Source organism: Thermobia domestica, chromosome 1 (assembly GCF_964235325.1).
Source record: "Thermobia domestica chromosome 1, izTheDome1.hap1.1, whole genome shotgun sequence".
NCBI classification, from domain to species: Eukaryota; Metazoa; Arthropoda; class Insecta; order Zygentoma; family Lepismatidae; genus Thermobia; species Thermobia domestica.
In genome coordinates, this window is record NC_137454.1 from 374,514,516 (window position 1) to 374,535,553 (window position 21,038).

The following is a 21,038-nucleotide window of genomic DNA, read 5'->3' on the forward strand; positions in this document are numbered from 1 at the left end:
TTGATAAAGCAGACTTTTTTCGATTCTCTACAACCCAAAAACTCGTTTAATTGGTGGTTGATGCAGTTAAATAACTATAAAGTATACTATAAGGAAGTTGCTTAGAGAGAAAAATTGTGAAAATAAAAAAAAAAAAACAACAAAATTTCCGTTTTCCTCTCCCTCCCCCAAAAGCCAACTTTTTATGTGAAAAACCATCGATTCAAAAAAGCCGGCCTTTTTCCATCTCTATGTAATAGTAATTTGTTTCTTGCTTCTCCCTTGTATTTGATCATTTCAGATGTTATGATGTCATGACGACTGCTTTACCGATTTATGGCTTGTTTCTGTTCTTATTCTGCAATTGTATCCTCATCATCTCATAGTTCTGAATTTACATTTTGTGTTTCTGCATCTTCTTCGTTCCATGGATTCCTTTCTAATAATTTGATGAAATGTTTCCTCCAACCTTCTTGATATCTGCTTCTTTTGCTGGTAGTTTTCCGATAATTTGCTGGTAGTTGACATTCTTTGTTCTTTCTGAAGCTCTTTAATATTCTGTAAAACAGTTTTGTGTTTTCTTTGCTGTTGCTTTCCGTGATTCTGCCAAGTTCATCCTATGATTTTTTTATTCGCTGCATGTACTGTTTATTTGGTTTGTTGTCTTTGCGATTTATAATGTTGTTAGTCTTTATCTTTACTATTTGTGAAATGTTTTTGACATGTCTCTTTCTTTAGTACTTTTTTTTTTTTAAACTTCTTCGTTCCACCATAGGGCTCTTTTCGTCTGTATTCCTGCTTTGTGCTAACAGCATACGTCTTCTGCTAAGTTCAGTATCACTTGTTTGAAATTTTTCCAGCTTCCTTTTAAGTTGTTCGTTTTCTCCTTTCCCCCCTTCTATTGCTTCTACTTTTTCCTCAACTTTTTGCTTAAAATTTTCTTGGTGTTCTTTCTCATTCAACTTACAACGTCTGTAGGTTTGCATTAGTCTTTTTCTTTGTGGTCTCTGTTGTCATTTCCATTAAAAGCAGGTAATGGTCGCTGCCAATTCCGGGACCTCTCTTTTACTTGGGCGTCTCTACCAGATTTCATTTGATCTTCATTTACAAGTGTACAGTGGATTGTTGAGTTATCATTTCTGGTAGGTTCGACTGTCGCGAACATACTATTTTCTTTGTGGAAATTTTGTGCTCTTGATGATTAGATTTTTTTCCTATGCACATATTTCTTTATCTTTTTCTATTATCTGTGCGGATTTTTCCCCACGTTTACCAATGACGTTTCCTATTACTTCTATGTTATTTCCCACTGTAAGACTCAGATCTCTCAAAATAATAATGCTACATTAGTGTTACCGTCTGCCGTCATGTTCTGTAGTTCTTTGTTGAATTTCCGTTTCTTTTCAGTAATTTCCTCTTCATTAGGTCTGTAAGCTAATATCGTGTTTATTCTACTGTTGCCATCTTTTACATTAACAGTCCTTTCAAACACAGCAACTGAGTTGCACCACTGGTATGAAGGGAAATATAAACCAAGCAACTGATACCAGACACCGACGGGCCTCAGTGGCAAAGTGGTAGAGCGTTCATCTCTGGTGCGTGGGGTCTTTAGTTCGATCCCAGCCCATCCCAACTGAATTTTGTGGTGAACAAACATCGTGTGCGTAGGTTTTCTCGGTGTTCTCCCGTTTCCTCCCACTTTCTTCATTCCACCATTTCATTCATTACTCATCATCACCGTCTCCATTAGCCTAACCGGCATAATCGTGGGACGTAAAACTCAAAAATTTCATTTTCAGTTTATTTCTCTTCATCACTGTCTTCTTTAGCCTAGCCGGCATAACCGTGGGACATAAAAATGAAAGATTTCATTTCATTTACCAAACACCGACACTTGTTTTTTTATTTTTATTTTTCAACACTCATTTTTTTCCCCTGTAGTGACAGGGTTGTCAAGTCACATAAGAAATATATAGCACCTAGGCTATTAGACTATATTAGACATAAATCCACGGCTTTAATTCAAACCGCAGTGCCTACCACCGGGAAGCAAACCCGGCACCTGCACAGGTAGCCAAGTTCCAACCACTTAGCCACGAGGAATCCCATCAATATACATTTGGTTCTGTCAACAACATATTTCCCTCCTTTATTTCTTTCCTTAGTGTTGAGTAATAATAAAATAATAATACATAGATCCGGAAATGCTTCATTTGGCAAATAGGGGTGGCTGGAAACCGGATGATTAATATATAAAGAACAGAACATAATAGACGACTAGTTAGATCTAATGGATACGTTGCGCGTTACAGAAAAATCAGGATTATAAAGGTAATTTAAAGGATGGTAGTAATATAAAGAAGAAGGCAATGATCTGTCCCTGGTATCTTATGCGTTCATTACAGGGATGATACCTCGTTGTAACAAAATATAGTCTATAATTGTTTTAAGGCATGCGAGAACTGTAGTATATGGTGTAAAATAAGGTGAACTTTAAGCAAGAAACACTTGTGTATTTTTTGTCTGTAATCAGTAATTCAACGAAGTTTTTTTTATTTATTTATTTTTTGCGAAAGATATAGTGTCAACCTTGACGCGGTGGCGACCACTGTAGTGTCACCGTACGAAGGCTTCTATTTAAGACAATGCTTCTTCACGAGTAGCGGATACTGAGAGTTGCTCGAGACGGGTACGGGAGAGCAGACAGTGGTAGCCACTGTTTTAATGACAGCAACTGCGGTGGCTCCGTATGAAAGCTCCAATTTAAAGCAACGCTTCACAAGCAGTGGCCTAACTCAGTGGCTGTGTATGAAACAGGGATAACAACCATAATTCTTTCGCTTATAGTTTTCCAATCTATGACATCCTTCACATTTTCATTGTGTATGTTAAACTTCAACTCTAGCCTCATGCTTTTGTTGTTCCACTGTAAAGTTGTATAAATTATCTGTATGAATTATTTTACAGAGTCTTGTAGTTCATCTCTTCCTTTTTGGTTTCCGTTATGGCCAAATACTTCAATGTTCTCATCTTTTTTCTTACTAGTTCTATTTCTTTTCCACTAAGGTTTCTGTGTTGTAAGTTCCATACATCGAAGCCTGTTTTGCTCGCCAATTCGTCATCACTTCTTTCCGTTCGAGTCTTGCTTTATGTCTGCTTTTTAACTTACTACATTTTACTGGAGTAAGTTTACCCTATGTCCAAACCCGAACCTGGAGGACAAAATGCTTTTCTGTCAGGATTTTCTTCCTGCATCCTTTGTAGATCCATCTACTCTTCAAGAATGCAGCAGCAGCTGGTTTTGGTCCGCCCCGAGAAAATCCCGGTGCCCACTATATAGTGTTGGCTGGTTTAATCCAAGTGTGTGTTCGTAAAATCTTGATGAACACACATTTGTAGGTTATCACGTTTCACTCCCTTATATTATTCGTATTATGTTCAGACCTAAATTCCCCATTCATTACTCAAAGCGATTATACTACAAAAGCAGTTTTTTTTTAGTAATAGTAGTAGTTTATGAATGTTTCTTTTGTGATTTTTTTAATAGTTTATTATTGTTACGCATTGCAATCAATGAAAAATTCTAAATATTGTTTAGTTTTAACAATGTTAACTATTGATAAAATACATCGAAATGTAGTACTTTTGGGTGGGGTGGGGGTCATACAAACCCCACGTAAGACATTTATTGAAATCAGGAGTATCTTGGTATCTAAATATGTATAAATGGGTCAGAGCCAAAGTGGACTCAAGTAATTCGTATCTTTATTTCACTTTTCTTACTGATATGCAAATTAAGTCGTCGTATTTCTTTAACTTGGACTAATAAACGTCGTAGTGAACTAACTTGGACTAAATAGTTCTTCTGTACTCTGCAGTATTTTGAAATTATCCATGTGTAATTCTGTATAATGGTTTCACTTGGGCAACTGTTTATCTTTTTGTTCTTCTGAAATGACTCTTGACAATTATACTAACGCGTATGGAAAGATCAGTACAATGTATTTTTTATCAGGATTCCTTCGTGAGTGAGTCGGCAGACGTATCCCATTTGTGGCCAAATGGAGGACAATTTCTCTCGGATGTAAGCCGAAGAGCGGTTTGGATTCCGCTTTAAGCTTATGTGACCGCTTCCAGCATAACCCGTTTTGCATAATAACACCAAGGCGAAACACACTTATTTCTGTCCATATGTGATATAAATACATAGAGCAAATTATTAAAAAAAAATTTTTTTGTTTTTTCAATAAAACCCATGGTTTTTGCCAACCCTGCCACCATAATGATGAGTGTTCCCCGATCCGCCATATTGGGAGACACTTGGCGAGAATTCAGCATCTTCTCCAAGACTTTCAAAAACAATTCTGTTTTCACATTATGCAAAAACTACTTTCTCAGTAACATGTTGGATCTCCAATAAAAAAATCACCAATTCTTAAATTGCCATGCTTTTGTTTTTTAATTCTTTGATATAGTTTTGTTTTGTAGTTCTTAATTCTAGTTCTTTGCTATACCTTTGTAATTTCCGATACATTCACAAGCAGTCTTGCAAATCCCAGATCCTATATCCTGATCCGTATTTGCCCGAATGTAGTTCGAGATTATTAATATAATAACAGTTTTGTAAAAGCCATACTCGTATGATAATCGCAGCCAAGCCCTAGACCGTTACGCTTGGAAAACTAAAGTTTATTCCATACCACGCGGGACTCTACCATCTGTATCGTTCTTCCTTGACGGTGCCGTCCTGTTGCTTGGCTCATCAGACTGTAGGACATAGGCAATAGTAATGCACCATGTTTAAAAATACCTTTCATTGGGTAAATTCTCCATTATATAATATTTTCAAAGTGTTTGTAATATTTTATGTTGGGTATTTGTATTTTTTCATTAATATCATCTCAAGAGAACTTGGAATCGAAATATAGTCAGGCCAATATGATATCTTTCTTTTCTCTTTTTGTCTCTACGAAGCCTTAGCAGTATAGTTTTCATTGTATAAGTTTGATGATACTTATGGTTTTGGAAATTTGTTGCAGATAGCCCTAAAGCAGTCTGAGAAGAAGGCTAGTATCCTGCAACGGGAGAAGGAACAGCTGCAGACTGAGCACAGCAAAGCAGTTCTCACTCGCAGTAGGCTAGAGAGTCTCTGTCGAGAACTACAAAGGCAGAATAAGGCAGTTAAGGTAAAAACATCAATTTATTATTGTTAGTATTAGTGTAATTATCAGAAATGTCCGTTTGTCGCACGGTTAGAATAAGATTTAATTCATATGAAACCGAAAATATGAATATGATAGAAATTGTATAGTATAGAATCCGAATTTTCATTTCACCTTTTAGTACAAACTTCATTCACGGAAAAACACAAAAGCAACAATATAGATAAAAATTGCTACACTAAACTCATTGGTTTCATAAATGTTTGTTGTGTGTTAGTGCACCACGTTAAGAACTTCACAGAAGGAGGTAATATCTTTCGGCGGAGGTACCTGCAAGATAAAAAATAAAAATGTAAAACAGTAATAGTAATTAGTGCACCTAACATACTTAAACACATACATTATTGTAGAGTGACGTAAAGGATTGTGATACTCCAATATAGTTGAGAAGTTTTTTGAAAAAGTACGTTACTTCGTATTCATACACCAAATCTGTATAAATTAAAAAAAAAAAAAAAATCACTGATACTGATATATGAATCATGTGAAGAACCACAAAGGACCCAGATGTAATATAAAAAATTCCTGAGACATCTCTATTTATCCTAGGGTCATGTTTTGTATCTCATTCTCTTTAGAATAGAATATCCTTTCAAACAGTACCACTAACATGAGTCTAACATGTTCCCAAGGAAGGAAATAGGGGTTTTTGTAAAAAAAATCCCTTTTTTTTTAGTTTGGGTCCCTCTAAACCCCCCTCCTGTGTTAACGGACAAATCTGAAAATCAACTGAAAAATACTAAGGGGTATACTGAATGTGAGTACAAAATTTCAGGCTTCTATCTTGAAAAGTAAGGGCGGGAAAAAATTACTAATGTGCTAAGAATATCTCCACAATACTCCAGATTCCCGCATAAACAGGATCTCGGTAAAAATTTCCTGAGACATTGCTATTTATCCTAGGATCATGGTTCGTACCTCATTCTCTTCAGAATAGAACAGCCTTTCAAACAGTACCATTCACATGTCTCCGTCGTATATCTGAGGCGGGAAAATCTCGAAAAAAGGATTTCTTGTTAAAAGAAATCGCTTTTTTTTTTGGTACCTTTTTGCTCCTCTGGACCCCCTTGTGTTAACGCAGACATCTGAAACAAATATGAAAAATACCAAGGGGTGCACTGAATGTTTGTGTAAAATTTCAATCTTCTAGGTGCAAAAGTAAGCCCGCCAAACAATAATAAAAATAGGCTTAACAAAAAAATATTTTTAAAGTTATGTCGTCATAACCTCCTATGTCTCGACGCAGAAAGGCGTGAAACCATACGTAACGTGTTCTACAATGCCTCCAAGCTTGGAAAAACAAACAATAAAGCGAAGTAGAAAGCTTTATTAATACTTTTTTAATTGAACAATGAAGACACTAACCTTTCGTGTAAAAATACACGATAAAATTTAAAAAGGTTAAACGATGTCCATCTTGGGAGACTGTTTGGAGGTGATCAATGTTATGTACACTGTCTTCAGTGTACTAGGAGACAAAACAGCCAAGTGCATATTAACATAATTCCTAATGTGAAATACCGTAAGTAAATATGAAGGATGCACTTCTTACATAACAGTATACACGTTGACAGTTCCCAGCTCTTCGATCTATCAGATCGTGTTAACCATGTTGCAAAAAGATAGAATGCTTATTCTTAAACTAAGTTTTTTTTTTTTTTTTTTTTTTTAATACTGTCTTCAAAAGTAGAACCTTTCCTTACCGAATTTCAGACTGACGCTTTTCTTAGTCCATTTCTTTACAACACTTTATCCGCTGATAAAATTATCATGCAAAAATTTGTAAAACCAGGAGTTTTTAATCGCTTTAGCGTTCTGTACCATCTTCTCTCCTAGCCCTCTATTTTATACCTGAAGTGGCTGAAATCAACCACTTCTGATTAAGGTTGACCGCTACATAGTAAAATGGTAATAGGTAGTGATAGGCGGTTTTCTGCAGTCAATTAAGCGTCCAAAGAATATATTCCATAACCACTGTAATCTCTCCATTTAAACCGGAAGTACTAGAACTGTATCATTTCCGGTTTCAATATTAATTGTAAAAATATAACACCATTCAAACCAAATTACTTTACGTGGTGTAGACATTCTTCTATTTATTTTTTTTCTTTCTATGTTACATAACAAGCTTTTTTTCTTTCTTTCTTTATACAGCTGTACTAAACTTGTATTTTATTTGTATGTAGAAATTAATTAAATTTGTTCTTTGCTTACAGGATGAAAGCCTTTTGAAGATCCGAGAAGAGGAAGAGAAACGGAAGGAGGTTTCAGCTAAATTCCAGAGCACACTCAATGAAATCACTTCCCTTATGCAGCAGAATAATGAAAAGAATACAAAATTAAAAGAAGAGAATCTCGATATGACGAAAAAATTCAAAACATTATGTGAACAATATGAACTGCGAGAACAGGTATGTATGTATTATAATTACATGGGCGCATGGGGGGGATATTCAAAATTAACAAAAAATTGGCTACTTACCAATGAATCCTCCCTTGAAAAATTTAAAGATTTTGACGTTTCGGAACTCTCAGCTGGTTCCTTCCTCACTTTCCGTTGTAATCGTTTTTACCTTGCCACTGAGGAAGGAACCAGCTGAGAGTTCCGAAACGTCAAAATCTTTAAATTTTTCAAGGGAGGATTCATTGGTAAGTAGCCAATTTTTTGTTAATTTAGGTATGTATGTATGTAGTTTTTTATAGTGTAAAGCTATGTACCTGGAAATGAGAAAAGGTTTGCTGCATTCTTGGGCGTCTTTTAGTATTCAGCACGACCAAAGTGAGTTTACGAGGGCGTAAAGTTTTAAAAATGTATTTTTATAAGCATTCGTGAAAACATTGGATTTTTATTTTCTGTTAATGTTGAAGAAAAAATATAACATAGTTTTTGTCATCAGCAACTGAATAAAGAGAAAACAATGAATACAGGTGTGTACACCGTGAGCAAAAACCTAGATATTCCTATTGATGTTAAAGGATACTACCGTAATATTAGGAAAGATGTGCAGAATACCTCAGTTGGAACTCGTAAGGAAAACCACTTTCCAGTTGAAGAGTTCACGTGAATAACGGATTAAATCCTTTAAAAAAAACAAACAAAAATGAGTTATTGATGTCGTTGTATAGTTTCTTAGACACTTACACACATAAATTGAATTTATAAAAATGAGGCAAGTGACAGAGCTATGGTTGTAGGAAAATAGCTACAGTATGCAATGAGAAAATGGGTAAATTCCTTGGATAACGCGGAAAGAGCGGTGGATTGATATAATGGACTTTACCTGTTCTTTTCGTGTACTCTTCAATTGTGTGTTCTCCATGGTGCATTTCCACATGTCTTTGTTATGGTTCCTAACAACCTGCAAAATCTGAAAAACCTGGAAAAGTCAGGAAATCTAGGTTACAAGTAAAAAGAAGTTCTGGAAAGCCAGAGAGTTTCATCGAAAAGTCAAGGGATTTTAAGTACGTAATTTTATTTCTCAGAACCGATTTCTCTTCCTATTAGGAGGGAATAATTATAAAGTAAGTTAGTTTGTTTCGCAAAGTTAGTTTGATATATGCATTGTAAATAAGGTACTCTCTGGACGGGAAAATATATAGTACCTTTTTTATGTTATACATGAGCTCCTTCGTGGCTAAGTGGTTAGTGTGCGCTCTTTTGGCGTGGGAGACCCGTTTTCGATTTCCGGCGAGAGCTCATGTGGTTCGGATTCCACCTTAATCAGTAGGTCCACGTCTCATATAGCCTCGCTGGTGAAAAGGACGCTAAACTCAACTCAACGTTATATATAGATCTGGGTAAACTAGGAATTGGTAAACTAGGAATTTAATCCGGGATCACAGGCACCGAAGGCGCACGCTGTAGCCACTAAACCAACGGTTGAAGGGCTTTGCTTTTTATTATAAGGATAAATATTTTTTTAAAGTCAAGATTCTAAAATAATATTAACGTTGAACGAAAAAATAAAAGAAACAAGAAAGAAATGTCCAAAGATAAGATTTGTACTAATCAATATAACTCATTGAACCAAACAAAGTGATGTGAGTAATTTTCGAGAAATCTAGATTCTTTTTTGGTAATCCTTAAAAGTCATGCAGTACGACAATCACGCCATCTGTTAAGGTAAAACTGATACTGACATTATCAAGCGCTTCAATCTGACATTAACAAGAGAGGGTACACAGTATGGTTAAGAGGATTTGGCCCAAAATTATGATTAACACTAAAATTATAAGGGGATTTTAGCCCAAAATTATAATTAACACTAAAATTTTAAGTGGATTTAGCCCAAAATTAGTATTAACACTAAAATTTTAAGGGGATTTAGCCCAAAATTATAATTAACACTAAACTTTTAAGGGCATTTAGCCAAAAATTATTATTAACACTAAAATTTTAAGCGGATTTAGCCCAGTTATGATTAACACTAAACTTGAAGAGGATTTAACCCAAAATTATAATTAACACTAAAATTTTAAGGGGATTTAGCCCAAAATTATAATTAACACTAAAATTATAAGGGAATTTATCCCAAAATTATAATTAACACTAAAATTTTTAGGGGATGTAGCCCAAAATTAGTATTAACACTAAGATTATAAGGGGATTTAGTACAAAATTATAATTAACACTAAAATTTTAAGGGAATTTAGCCCAAAATTATAATTAACACTAAAATTTCAAGGGGATTTAGCCCAAAATTAGTATTAACACTAAAATTTTAAGCAGATTTAGCCCAGTTATGATTAACACAAAAAATTTAATTTTTGTTCAACGATAATAATGTCCAAAGTTAACAAATATATCAATCGATAGATCATATTGAGCTGAACAAAATGATATGCTTGAGGATAAATTAGCATGCGTAGTTTCTAAGTAAATGGAGGAAAACTAATGTTTTAATGTGCTAAGAAGTATGTCGTTCCTTGCCAGTAATTTAATTTTTATTCTGCAGGATCAGATTTTAATCAAGTTTTGTGTCTCTAACGATCTCTCTCTCTCTCTCTCTCTCTCTCTCTCTCTCACACACACACACACACACACACACACACACACACACACACATATATATATATATATATTCGTAGTAGTCACACAGATACTTGTAACAATTGAGCACACATACTACTTGTAAAAGGAAGAGAGAGAGACCCAGTACCATATTCAGCTCTCCATGACTTTCCTACATACGAGGTGGCGCACGAGTAGTTGACACATGTATTTTGTGTTAAATTTTAAATTTTAAACAGCACTAGAAACCTTTTGCAGTCCCGGGCAATCCGGACATGGAAAGTTATTATTAGGTGTGGTCTGGCAATTAAGCTTATCGCAATGCTGATTGTAAGGAGAAGAATGGCTGAACACGCACGTTTGTCCGTATTACAGCGAACGAAAGAGTTTGTTTTTTATTTTTTATCTAAATCCTTGTTATTTTTCCTGTGAGGGTATTTCAAGGACCCCCATTCCTGTGGGGGTATAAACATCCCTAAAATATTTAGAAAATTCGAGCTCTCATAGTGCAGTTCTGTAGTAAAATGTGTCGCAGAATGATAAGAAAAATGTGGAGCCGCCTTGAAGAAGTAATGTGCTGCATTTAAACACTTTTCCAGGAATGTAGTAACCAGTAAGTACTAATGTAATAATTGTTATTCCATTAATAATGGTAGTATCTAATATTTAAATATGTCACCTATTGGTGTGCCACCCTGTATTTACTCATTCTCTGGTCTCACCTATATTTCAAAAGATGATTACTTGGTTATTTTTTGTGTATCATTTATGTGTTAGCCTCTGATGGTATATTTATCTCTTACAGCAAGTGGAAAAGCTACTGAAACAAATTCAGTTAGAGTCTCAATTGGCCGAAGCAAAACTTGCGAAGGCAAAGATGGAAATGGCGGAGGAGAAAGAAGTTCTTCTGCGGGAAAAGCAACAACTGTTATTGGTAATTATATTTTTGTTTTGGTACCTGTAGTAACAGCACTTCAACCTTTCATCTAGCTAAGATTCATAGATGAAATTTACCTAATGTGGACGCACGGTGAGCTTATACTAGAATTTCACATTCACTCCCTAGGCAATAAGTGCTTCGGTAAATTCGCGTATTCTTCTCCAACCAAACTTCCACTTTCGTTCTGGATCCTCGATACTGACGTAGATATCAAATGTACCAACACTTGTGCAAGCTCCCAACTTCACTATATCAAATGTTCCCTAATCTATGCTTTTGTCATGCGGGAAACTCGTACCTTCTTCACTTCAGCATCTCTCGAAAACTTCCTTTGTAATTCAGATTTTTTGGAGGCAAGTGTGGTGAGAAATGGCCTATTCTGTGCACCTAACAAGCGCACCAGATTCACAACTGCCCCACTGTGATTCGTAGCCCACATTAATAGTGCTTTATTCTTCATATCCTCGCTATTGCAGAAGAATATAAAACACAAAAACTCAAGATTATTTGATCAGCACTGCTACTGTGCATCACTGTTTCCAGCCTTTTGTAAAAATTACTAAGTGAAACAATAGGATGCAGGATTTACTAATTGCAGTATGTTTTGTAATAATGTTTTTAATAGGGATGGACAAGACCGGTGTTTATAAAATCGAAAACCGAAAAATTGACATTTCGGTTTTCTCCAAAACTGGTTCAGATTTCGCAGAAATCGGTTTTTGATAGAAAACAGAACCGATTTTAAAACCAAAAACCTGTTTTTGATACGAAACAGAACTGATGTTAAAACTAAAAACCGGTTTTCAATAAAGCAATTTTGTGAAGTTAATAAATAAATAAATAAATAAATAAATAAATAAAAATAAATAAATAAAAAATAAAAAAAAAGGTTTCAAGTTTTTTAAAACCAGTTTTTGTGCCGACTACTAGTTCTTAAATAAAAACAATACTCCCTTTCATTCATCATCTGTAAAAAATATACTACGGTAGTTGATTCGATATTTTCACAAACTCATCTTCTGGTATGGTCAGAATAACTACAGATGCAAACATGCCTAGTTCTAAGAGTCAAATCTCATCGGCGATTGACTTCTTTTTTAATTTTTTTTTATTAAATAATACTACAAGTGTTCCTATTCCTATAGTATGTGGATACTAAAAGTGTTCCTATTCCTATTGTATGTGGAATCTCTGAAACAGATAAGAACGATGTAATCTTCAGGTCAATGATATACCGGCGTATTTTCTGATCAAGCGGATTAAGAATCACTTTAGGGAATTAGAAAAAGACTTGGTTAAAAATCGCGCATCGGCTACAAATCAGATCTGCTCCTTTGTTAATGCTAATAATTATACCATGCGATCTGCTAAGAAACTGCTAACCACATGTAAGATATTGGCATTTGAAACAGAGCGAGCTGTGTTTAAACTTTCGTAAATTTTCTGTCTTTCACTTTTCCGCTTCTTCAATTTTCTGTCTTTCAAGGTCCTTTACAAGATGGCTATTTCCGTAGTCACCACTATTCAGCATCCGATAAGTGCGAATTCAGTGATTTTATATATATATACATATATATTCAGTGGTTGAATATATACACATATATTCAGTGATTATATATATATATGCGATGCTATACAACAACTATTCAAGCCACAACCCAATTTTGAGGAAGTTATAGGTTTCTCTTTCCCCAAAATATTACCGTATGTGTGTTGACTTTTCTCTTCATAGATGGCAGACCGATCGCAAACGCGTTACCAGGATTTTTTTAGTATGTTCCTTACATATGTTCGAACCCTCCAGCAGGATTAACTCGTTTACAACACCTAGGGGGCGCGGTGGCTCAGTGGTAGAGCGTTCACCTCCGGTGCTTGGGGTCTCTGGTTCGATCCCAGCTCGCGCTGTGTGGACTTTGCGGTGGACAAACACCGTGCTCGTGGGTTTTCTCGGGGTTCTCCCGTTTCCTCCCACTTTCTTCATTCCACCATTTTATTCATTTCTCATAATCACCGTCTCCTTTAGCCTAATCGGCATAACCGTGGGACGTAAAACTTAAAGATTTCATTTCATTTTTTTCGTTTACAACACTGCCCATATGATATAAAATTCTAGAAATATTCTTATAGTTATCGCTTGTATTCTCTTTATGCAGACTACTACCTGTTTTGTGAAACTATACAGTAATTTTGAAAGGAATAAAAGATGTTAAGGCAATAAGAAAAAACTTTGGAGCACTACCGTATTTTACGAACTATAAGACGCACTTTTTTCTTCGAAAAATTGCCTCCAAAATTCAGGTTCGTCTTATACTCGAGACTAATATAAAAATGTCCAGTGTTTGATTTAAAATTCCCGCCAGTCTTAAAAATTGCCATATATTCGATGCCGCGGAAAACCTATCTCTATCTGGCAACATTGGATTTAACTGCCAGCAGCAATGCACCGATGCGACAAACATGAGTTGCAGAGATTCACAAGCTTGGTAACACTGTCCCTCTCGCCCTGCCATCACAAACCCGAAACCACAGACAAGAATATACAGACCGTAAACTCTATATATATATATTAACTCTACAGCTACAAATTGTGGCCCCGTGCAGTGTAGTTGTTAACGCTCTCGTCCTTGATGCAATTGATCCTTGGGGGGGGGGGGGGGGAAGACACTTGGCGAAAAGCTTTTCTAGGTCAGTCGTCCTAAGTGAGGCTTTCGTGAGTTTTCCTCATTCACGCCGGACAAATACTAGGATGGTACCTAACATACAGGTTCCAGGCCGCTTTCTCATTTCCTCGGATAGTGTGCTCAACATCATCCCTCATTTGTGACAGGCTTAAGGGCATAGATGCCGGTAATGCCCAGATTATATATATAAAATAAATAAAAGAAGTTACAGAGACACGGATTCATATAGACTTCCCTGTAATTTTAACTTTATTTCCTTTCAGTTGTACCCCCTTCCTCTCTAGGTTTGAAACCTAGTTACTAATAGATGCAATTGAATGTATGTTAAATATTAAAATAATAATAATAATAATATAATGCGGTTTCGGAGTACAATTTACTTCTTCGTAAGTGTGACTAATGAAGCTTTTCGCTGCACATTTATATTGAAGAAATCTTTCATTGTGGTTAATCTTGCGAGAGATATCTAATTTTAAACTTGTTTGCACGATATTTTCATTCTTCCAGTTCTGTGAAGGAAAATTGCCAATATATTTCGATCTCTGTTACCTTATTGAGAATTTTACAGAACGAATTGACACTTAAGATCAGTCGCACAGTTCTCACAATCAAAAAACTGTCATTTGATAATTTGGTTGTTTCTGTGATTACAAATTGTGCGACTAATCGTTAGTGTACTAATTATTTATGGAAAACTGTCAAAAAAAAAAAAAGTAACGGCGTCGAAGAGTCGTATACGTCGGTAAATTTTCCTTCGCAGAATTGGAAGACTCAAAAGATCATACCAACACATTAAAAATTAGATCCCTCACATTTAATTTGGAGGATTTACCACAGTGAAAAAATTCTCGATACTAAAACCAATTCAACGAGACTTCACAAGTCACATTGACAAAGGAGCGAATTGTGCTTCAAAACCGTACATTAAAACAAGCTTTAATAGACATACGAGGTAGGGAAGAGTTGTTTTTCTACCCCTTTGAATATCGAAACGTAATTACTTATATAAGAAAGAAACAAGTGATAAAGAGTCCAAAGATATTTGTGATTTATTAGAGAACACCATTTATACGTAATATATTAAAAATGCAATCAAACATAGTTAATTATGATCATTATTTCATTGTAGGAAATCACGGAATACCAAGGCAAATGCCAAGAGATGCAGCAAACTGAGGTCAACTTGAGAAGTCAACTGAGTTTGTATACGGACAAATATGACGAATTTCAGCAGGCGTTGACAAGAAGCAATGAAATTTTCAATGGATTTAAAGGAGAAATGGAAAAGGTAAGTGCAGGCTGATAAGTGGAATGATTCAAGAGATTGCATTCCATAGTGTTGAGAAATTATATTTTGGTAAAATATACGCATCAAATAGGGTTAATGAGGGTAATTATAGAACACTGCCTGTGGAGGGTAATTATAAGACAGCCCTCACTGATCCTATCATTAATCACTGATCATTGATCATCATTAATCCTATCATTAACTTTTATTCGTGCAGTAATATCACTGTTGTGAAACCAATGGGTGTTGGTGAAAGCCTGGTAGGTCAACAGTTATAGGCTAAGTTGAATTTGATTCTTGGGCTTTTGTTTCAGAGTTACAAACTTTTTTGTTGTTATATCTCATTTTGCTTATTTGGAGGGTAATTATGAGATGCATACTGGATTAATGCATTTGAGAAATAACCGGAATCTGTCTCTGTATCCTAGTAGTTTCAAGAAAGCTGTATTCATGTAGTTTAGGTAGTCCTATAATCTTGTTTCTGAGTACCTTTCAAAGTTATAGACCTACATTATTTTGTTGAAAATAGCTTAGGCTGCACATTTTCAGTATACTAAAACATAAAGAAATAGAAGTAACCTAAGTTGTTTTTTTAGTGAACAGCCTAGAATTTGGTCTAGATTTGTTTCATATGCTTGTTTTGCAACCTGAAGCTATCGAATATAGCCTATTTTCCTATAGGCCAGGGTTGGATTTTTTTTTTTTTAACGAACAAACCATGTGTTTAAAGCATGAAAAAGGTGTTCAAAATGTTTTAAACATGTTTTAAAACACACACGAAAATAAACATGTTTTAAACATTTTGAGCAGTTTAAAACATGATTTTAAACATATTCCAAAATCGTGTAATAACGTATTTATTAAGACTTTTTTTTTTGCTCTTGCAACCGATCTTTTCATTTATTTTATTCTCGTTAAGACTGCACTATGTTAGGTACAGAATATTTCAGTATAGATTAGCAATTCTCAACTTATTTCATATCACGATCCCATTTTATTACACCCTCTTGCCAATGACTCTCATAAGTACTTCCTTCGTTGTAATAAGCTTTTTAGGTAGATTTTAAAATCTACCTACTATGGAGATTTCACACAATCTTTCAATATACATGGCAAAACAGAAGTCATCACCATCCTTGTGTGTTAAGAACGGGTTGAGGGAGAGTGATGAAACTTGGAAGTGGTCTGACACATCAAATGGTGCTATCAAGCATCATGGCGGACATCTTTGCTTGGTATTCGAAATTTCAAATCAGAGGGATTCATGTTACATGTTTTAAGGCTAGAATTTTACCAGAAATACGGTTGTTTTAGCCCTAAAGCAAGTCATTTCGGAGTTACCGCTTCTGATAGTTTTCTAGTTCTTTAGGGGCTAAGCTCGCGTTTCGTGGAGGCGGGTGAGATTTTTGTTGCAAAATTTGATTACTCTTTCAGAAGACTGATGCTAATAAAATTATTTTAAAATAATAAATTTTCGAAAAGTAATGTTTGATGCACACTTCATGTTGTGCTAACTTTAGAATATTTTCTGCAAGACTATCTAATTGGTTGTTTTTTGAGTCAATAATTTATTGAAGAAAGGTAATACTTGGGGCGTTCAGAGCAGAATAGATCGAAATCCATTTTCAGTAAAGTTCAGTTTTGTTCAGCAAATGAATTCTATTTCAAAACGTAATATCTTCACAGTCAAGAGTCCAAAACAAATGTAACTAAAACTATGCGAAAGGGCGTGGGATAGTTTCATATGTCAGCCGTTAGACAGTGGCGTCAGTGGGACAGGAGGGCAGCTGGCCCCATCCCCACCCTGCATTTCAGATTTTGGGGCCAGTACGGCAGTTCTAGAAATCTTTTGATAAGCAAAGTCCAACAGAAAAAGCTTCAGGTTCTTATACCGAATAAATACGGATAACATGATTAAAAGTAGAGCCAGAATTTTAAGGAGGCCCAAAACTCGAAAGTAGAGGCACCTTTGGAATCCCTGGGCCAAAAAAATATGCAAGAGATCAATGTAAGCCTATAGCTCCTTACGGCCAATGGGAATGGATTATAACTTATCAAAATCCATATTTATTTGGTGTAAGGACTTCAAATTTTTTATGTTGGACTTACAGCAAACGGTTTCTAAATCTGCATTACTGCCCCCAAAATCTGAAATTCAGGGTAGGGGGCGGATGTCCTCCAAACGAACGCCTCTCTTTCTCTAGCGGCAATTATATAAAATTCTAGATTACATCTTGTCATGTAGTTTTTCTTTCTTTCATCTCGGATTCGTGGTTGTGAAAATATGACATTTTCCATCGATGTATTCTTTTGGACACATCCTGCATTTATTTAACGTAATTATGCATCATTGGCTGTGACTTTCGGAACTTGACACATTAATCATTCCAACGCTGCAGCGTACACAATATAATGTTAACATCTTAAATTTATGAGCAAGGAAAGGGAAATTAGCCCTCCTGCCCCATTCCATCAACGCCCTTGTCGAGTGGTTGTCCTATGAAACTCTAGTCCACACTCTTTCACGTGGTTTTTGTTTAATTTATTTCGTACTCTTGGCTACGAAGATACTACGTTTGCTGAGCAAAAGAGAGCCTTTCTGAAAATGGATAACTTGTGCTCTGAACGCCCATATCTAAAAATATTTTATACAAACTGAGTTGGAGCTAAATTTATCCTGCAACTCAAGTTTGTTCGAAACGCATAAAATTAGTTTGTTTAGTTTGATTGATTACAGTTTTGTATCAGTAGGAAGGCTATATGAGACAGGGCTTTTTGTTTAAAGTGGGATCCGAACCACTAATTTCGAAATTTTACGTCAGATCAGAGTCAAAATCTATACAACAAATTCCGACGTCTCGTGGCTCTACCCCCAAAATTTAATGTTAAAAGACCGAATATTGTGCACTGTAGCGTGGCGCATACATACAGACAGACGAACAAATTGAGATGAAATTGTCCCAGTCACTGACGTTCGGCACTGATGTTACAATAAATATCACGCTTTAATGGTTAGCTATGCGGGCGACTGCCATATCTTCCCTTTCTCGTCTGAACCCTGCATACAAACTGTGCCAAGGTGAAAAGTTTTTATGAAAATTTAGAATTAAGGTGAGGAAGAGGGGCGAAATAAAATTTTCGTAATATAATGAAAAAATATTGTTGATACAAAATTAACTCTTACAGTAACTGTAGTTTCCAGTTGCATCTCAACCACATCACTGACGTTAGAATCATCAAAAGCAATTTTCTGATCAACACTATTACCATTTGTTTGAGTTTCCAGTTTTTTCACAGCATTGCATTTTTCATAATGATTCTTCATTTCTTTCTTACACGTTTTGCAACGAGCTCGTATGGTCGTTTTCTTATCTGTTGGAGTTTGAGTTACTTTAATGAATTTGCTCCAAATGATGTCCTTTTTTTTCTTCCCGTAAACTCATGTTTAACGATTTCAAGTTGTACAGAGACTGAGAATCAACATGTACTGTATTAACGAATGCTTGGAATATTTTAATTCAGAACCGCAATTTAGCAAATAACCTTTTGTTTGTTTTCTGAATACAACACAAAAATTTTGTTTCCGTGATAATTATTTTATTTATTTTTTTAATATCAGTTCTGCAAGTATCGACCTTCGACTATGACACTTTCTCGCAAGTTAACTGAGAAGCATTTAAGTAATACAATATACGTTAAAAAAATAAGGGGAAAGGGAGACAAAATAAATTGTAGATCACCAAATTGACCTGCTGTAGCATCAAGAAATCAAAACACTCACATGAGAAGAAAATAGTCTTCTGAATGAGTAGCACTTTTTGACAATTTTCTTTCTCTGGCATTTTTTTTACAAAAATAAAATAAAGTAAAAATGAACCTATGTTTAAAACAAGTCTTAAAAAATACACATGTTTAAAACAAAATGTTTAAAACGTATACAAAATTTGTTTTAAACAAAATCAATTGTTTAAAACAAGTTTTAATCATTTGTTTTAAACAAACCAACCCTGCTATAGGTCTATTATAGTCAAGTCACAAAAATGTTAGAATAACATCAGTAGCTATTTATACTTTCTTCCTTAGTTATTTTCTTATAACTCAGCCAAATATTTGTATATCTTTATGTAATAAACACAAAATAACGAAGACTTCTTTGTCTCACAATTGGACTCCATTCCTCAGTATCATACAGAAAGCTGGGGACAACAGGTGTCTCAACAGGATTCCTACTGGTTAGGGAAAACTCAGGGAAAAAATGGTGCAGGCCAGGGAAGTTTAGGGAAAAAGACTGGAAAACAGGGAAATTTTATAAAATGTATGTTTTCTAACATTAATTGTATGCCAATTTCAGCGTAGTTAACCATTATAATCTGCGTTGTTCAGATTTTTATGGAAGATAAGTGGAATGTATGTATGATCAATTGATTACTATTTGTCTCTATAGAATAAATGTTCTCATATTATAAATATTCACCGTTATTTATTCCATATTTTTGTCCACGCCATCCGACATTTGTCATGAAAGTCAGAGAATTTCCTGGCAAAGGTCAGGGAAATAGATTTCTCCAGAGGGTGGGAACCTTGCATAATTACCCAGCTGGTGTCTCATAATGACCCTTTTGGAGGGAAATTATGAGACAGCACACATTCGACATTTACTCATCAATTTATGAGATGACAGGAAATTTCTTGGCAGCAGATTGTTACTCTATTGGCACCAGAAACTGCTGCCTAGGTTAACTGCTTTCAAAACTCATGTAAGCTGAGTAACGTTTAAAAGTTGAGAAATCTGTCTCATAATTACCCTCACTGACCCTTAGAATCAATTTCTGTAATTTATATTCCTCTCTTCTGCTTTGTGTATACTGGCTGTCACCCTTTACATCTAGTCTATTATTAGCCAGCCGGGTTCAGAAAATTATTATATTTTCTTACTCCTAATTATAAACCAATTGTTGAGCCTTCCTCGTGAATCTTGAAGAAATTAGTGTTCTTGATTGGTTGGTTTAAGTTGCCACATTAAAAGTATTTGACCTGCAATCTTTCGGTTTTCTAGTACTTGTCTTTCAGTATTTCAGTCTATGGCATGGGCGCCCGAAGAACATTTTCTAGGGGGGGTCATCTCGCTATAGTACGTTTGTTATTTTTTATTTGTATGAAGAAAATCTTAAGAAATTCAAATTGTTGTTATATACATTTTCATGAGCCGGGGGGGGGGGAGGGGGCTGCCCCCACCTTCGGGCGTCCATGATCTCTGGTATTCTTGTTTCAAGTTAAACTAATATATTTATGATAATAAAATGTGTTTTAATTAATGTTTCGTAGATGTCAAAGAAGATCTGCAAACTAGAGAAGGAAACTTCGTCATGGAAGCAAAGATGGGAAAAGAGTCATAAGGCTTTACTAGAGATGGCTGCTGATAAACAACAACGGGACAGTGAACTTGCCTTGGCAACGCGACAATTAACTCAGCTGCAGAAGCTCTGTCGAACATTGCAGGCAGACAGGAGTTCGTTAATGGCCAAGCTAAAAGCAGAAGAAAATGGAGGCGAGAAGAGTTCTGCGTCGTCTCCGCCATCTGCTACAGCTAGTAGAGGTATAAGAATTATCATTCAAATACTTTTTATAGCAGTATAATTGTTGTGTAAAATTGATTGTTCTCCATGGAATGGCTTCTCAAATCAAAAAATAATTGAAAATGGCCATATAATTAAAAATAAACTTTAAGGAATATCAAGGTTAACATAACAACATAGAATCAAATGAATGTGCATTCCGCATACTAATGAAATGTGTGGCAATTATATGAAAATAATAAATCCCTTAGTGATATTTATATGTCACACCTGATAATAACCACAGTGCAAGATAATTGAAAGAAAAAATCCACAAATGTAATAGACTCCATTCCTTTTCC

At 35.3% G+C, this 21,038-nt stretch overlaps 1 protein-coding gene across 2 annotated transcripts in view; it reads left to right on the forward strand.

Moving 5' to 3' along the window:
- The window catches only part of LOC145664460 (beta-taxilin-like), a 64,315-nt gene that overhangs the window by 21,429 nt on the left and 21,848 nt on the right, over nucleotides 1–21,038 (forward strand). For both annotated transcript variants that reach the window (XM_081731167.1, XM_081731162.1), the window contains exons 4-8: nucleotides 5,019–5,165; nucleotides 7,418–7,612; nucleotides 11,018–11,146; nucleotides 14,963–15,121; nucleotides 20,447–20,717. In XM_081731167.1, the coding sequence (XP_081587293.1) occupies nucleotides 5,019–5,165; nucleotides 7,418–7,612; nucleotides 11,018–11,146; nucleotides 14,963–15,121; nucleotides 20,447–20,717 (901 nt within the window). The remainder of the gene's footprint in view (nucleotides 1–5,018; nucleotides 5,166–7,417; nucleotides 7,613–11,017; nucleotides 11,147–14,962; nucleotides 15,122–20,446; nucleotides 20,718–21,038) is intronic.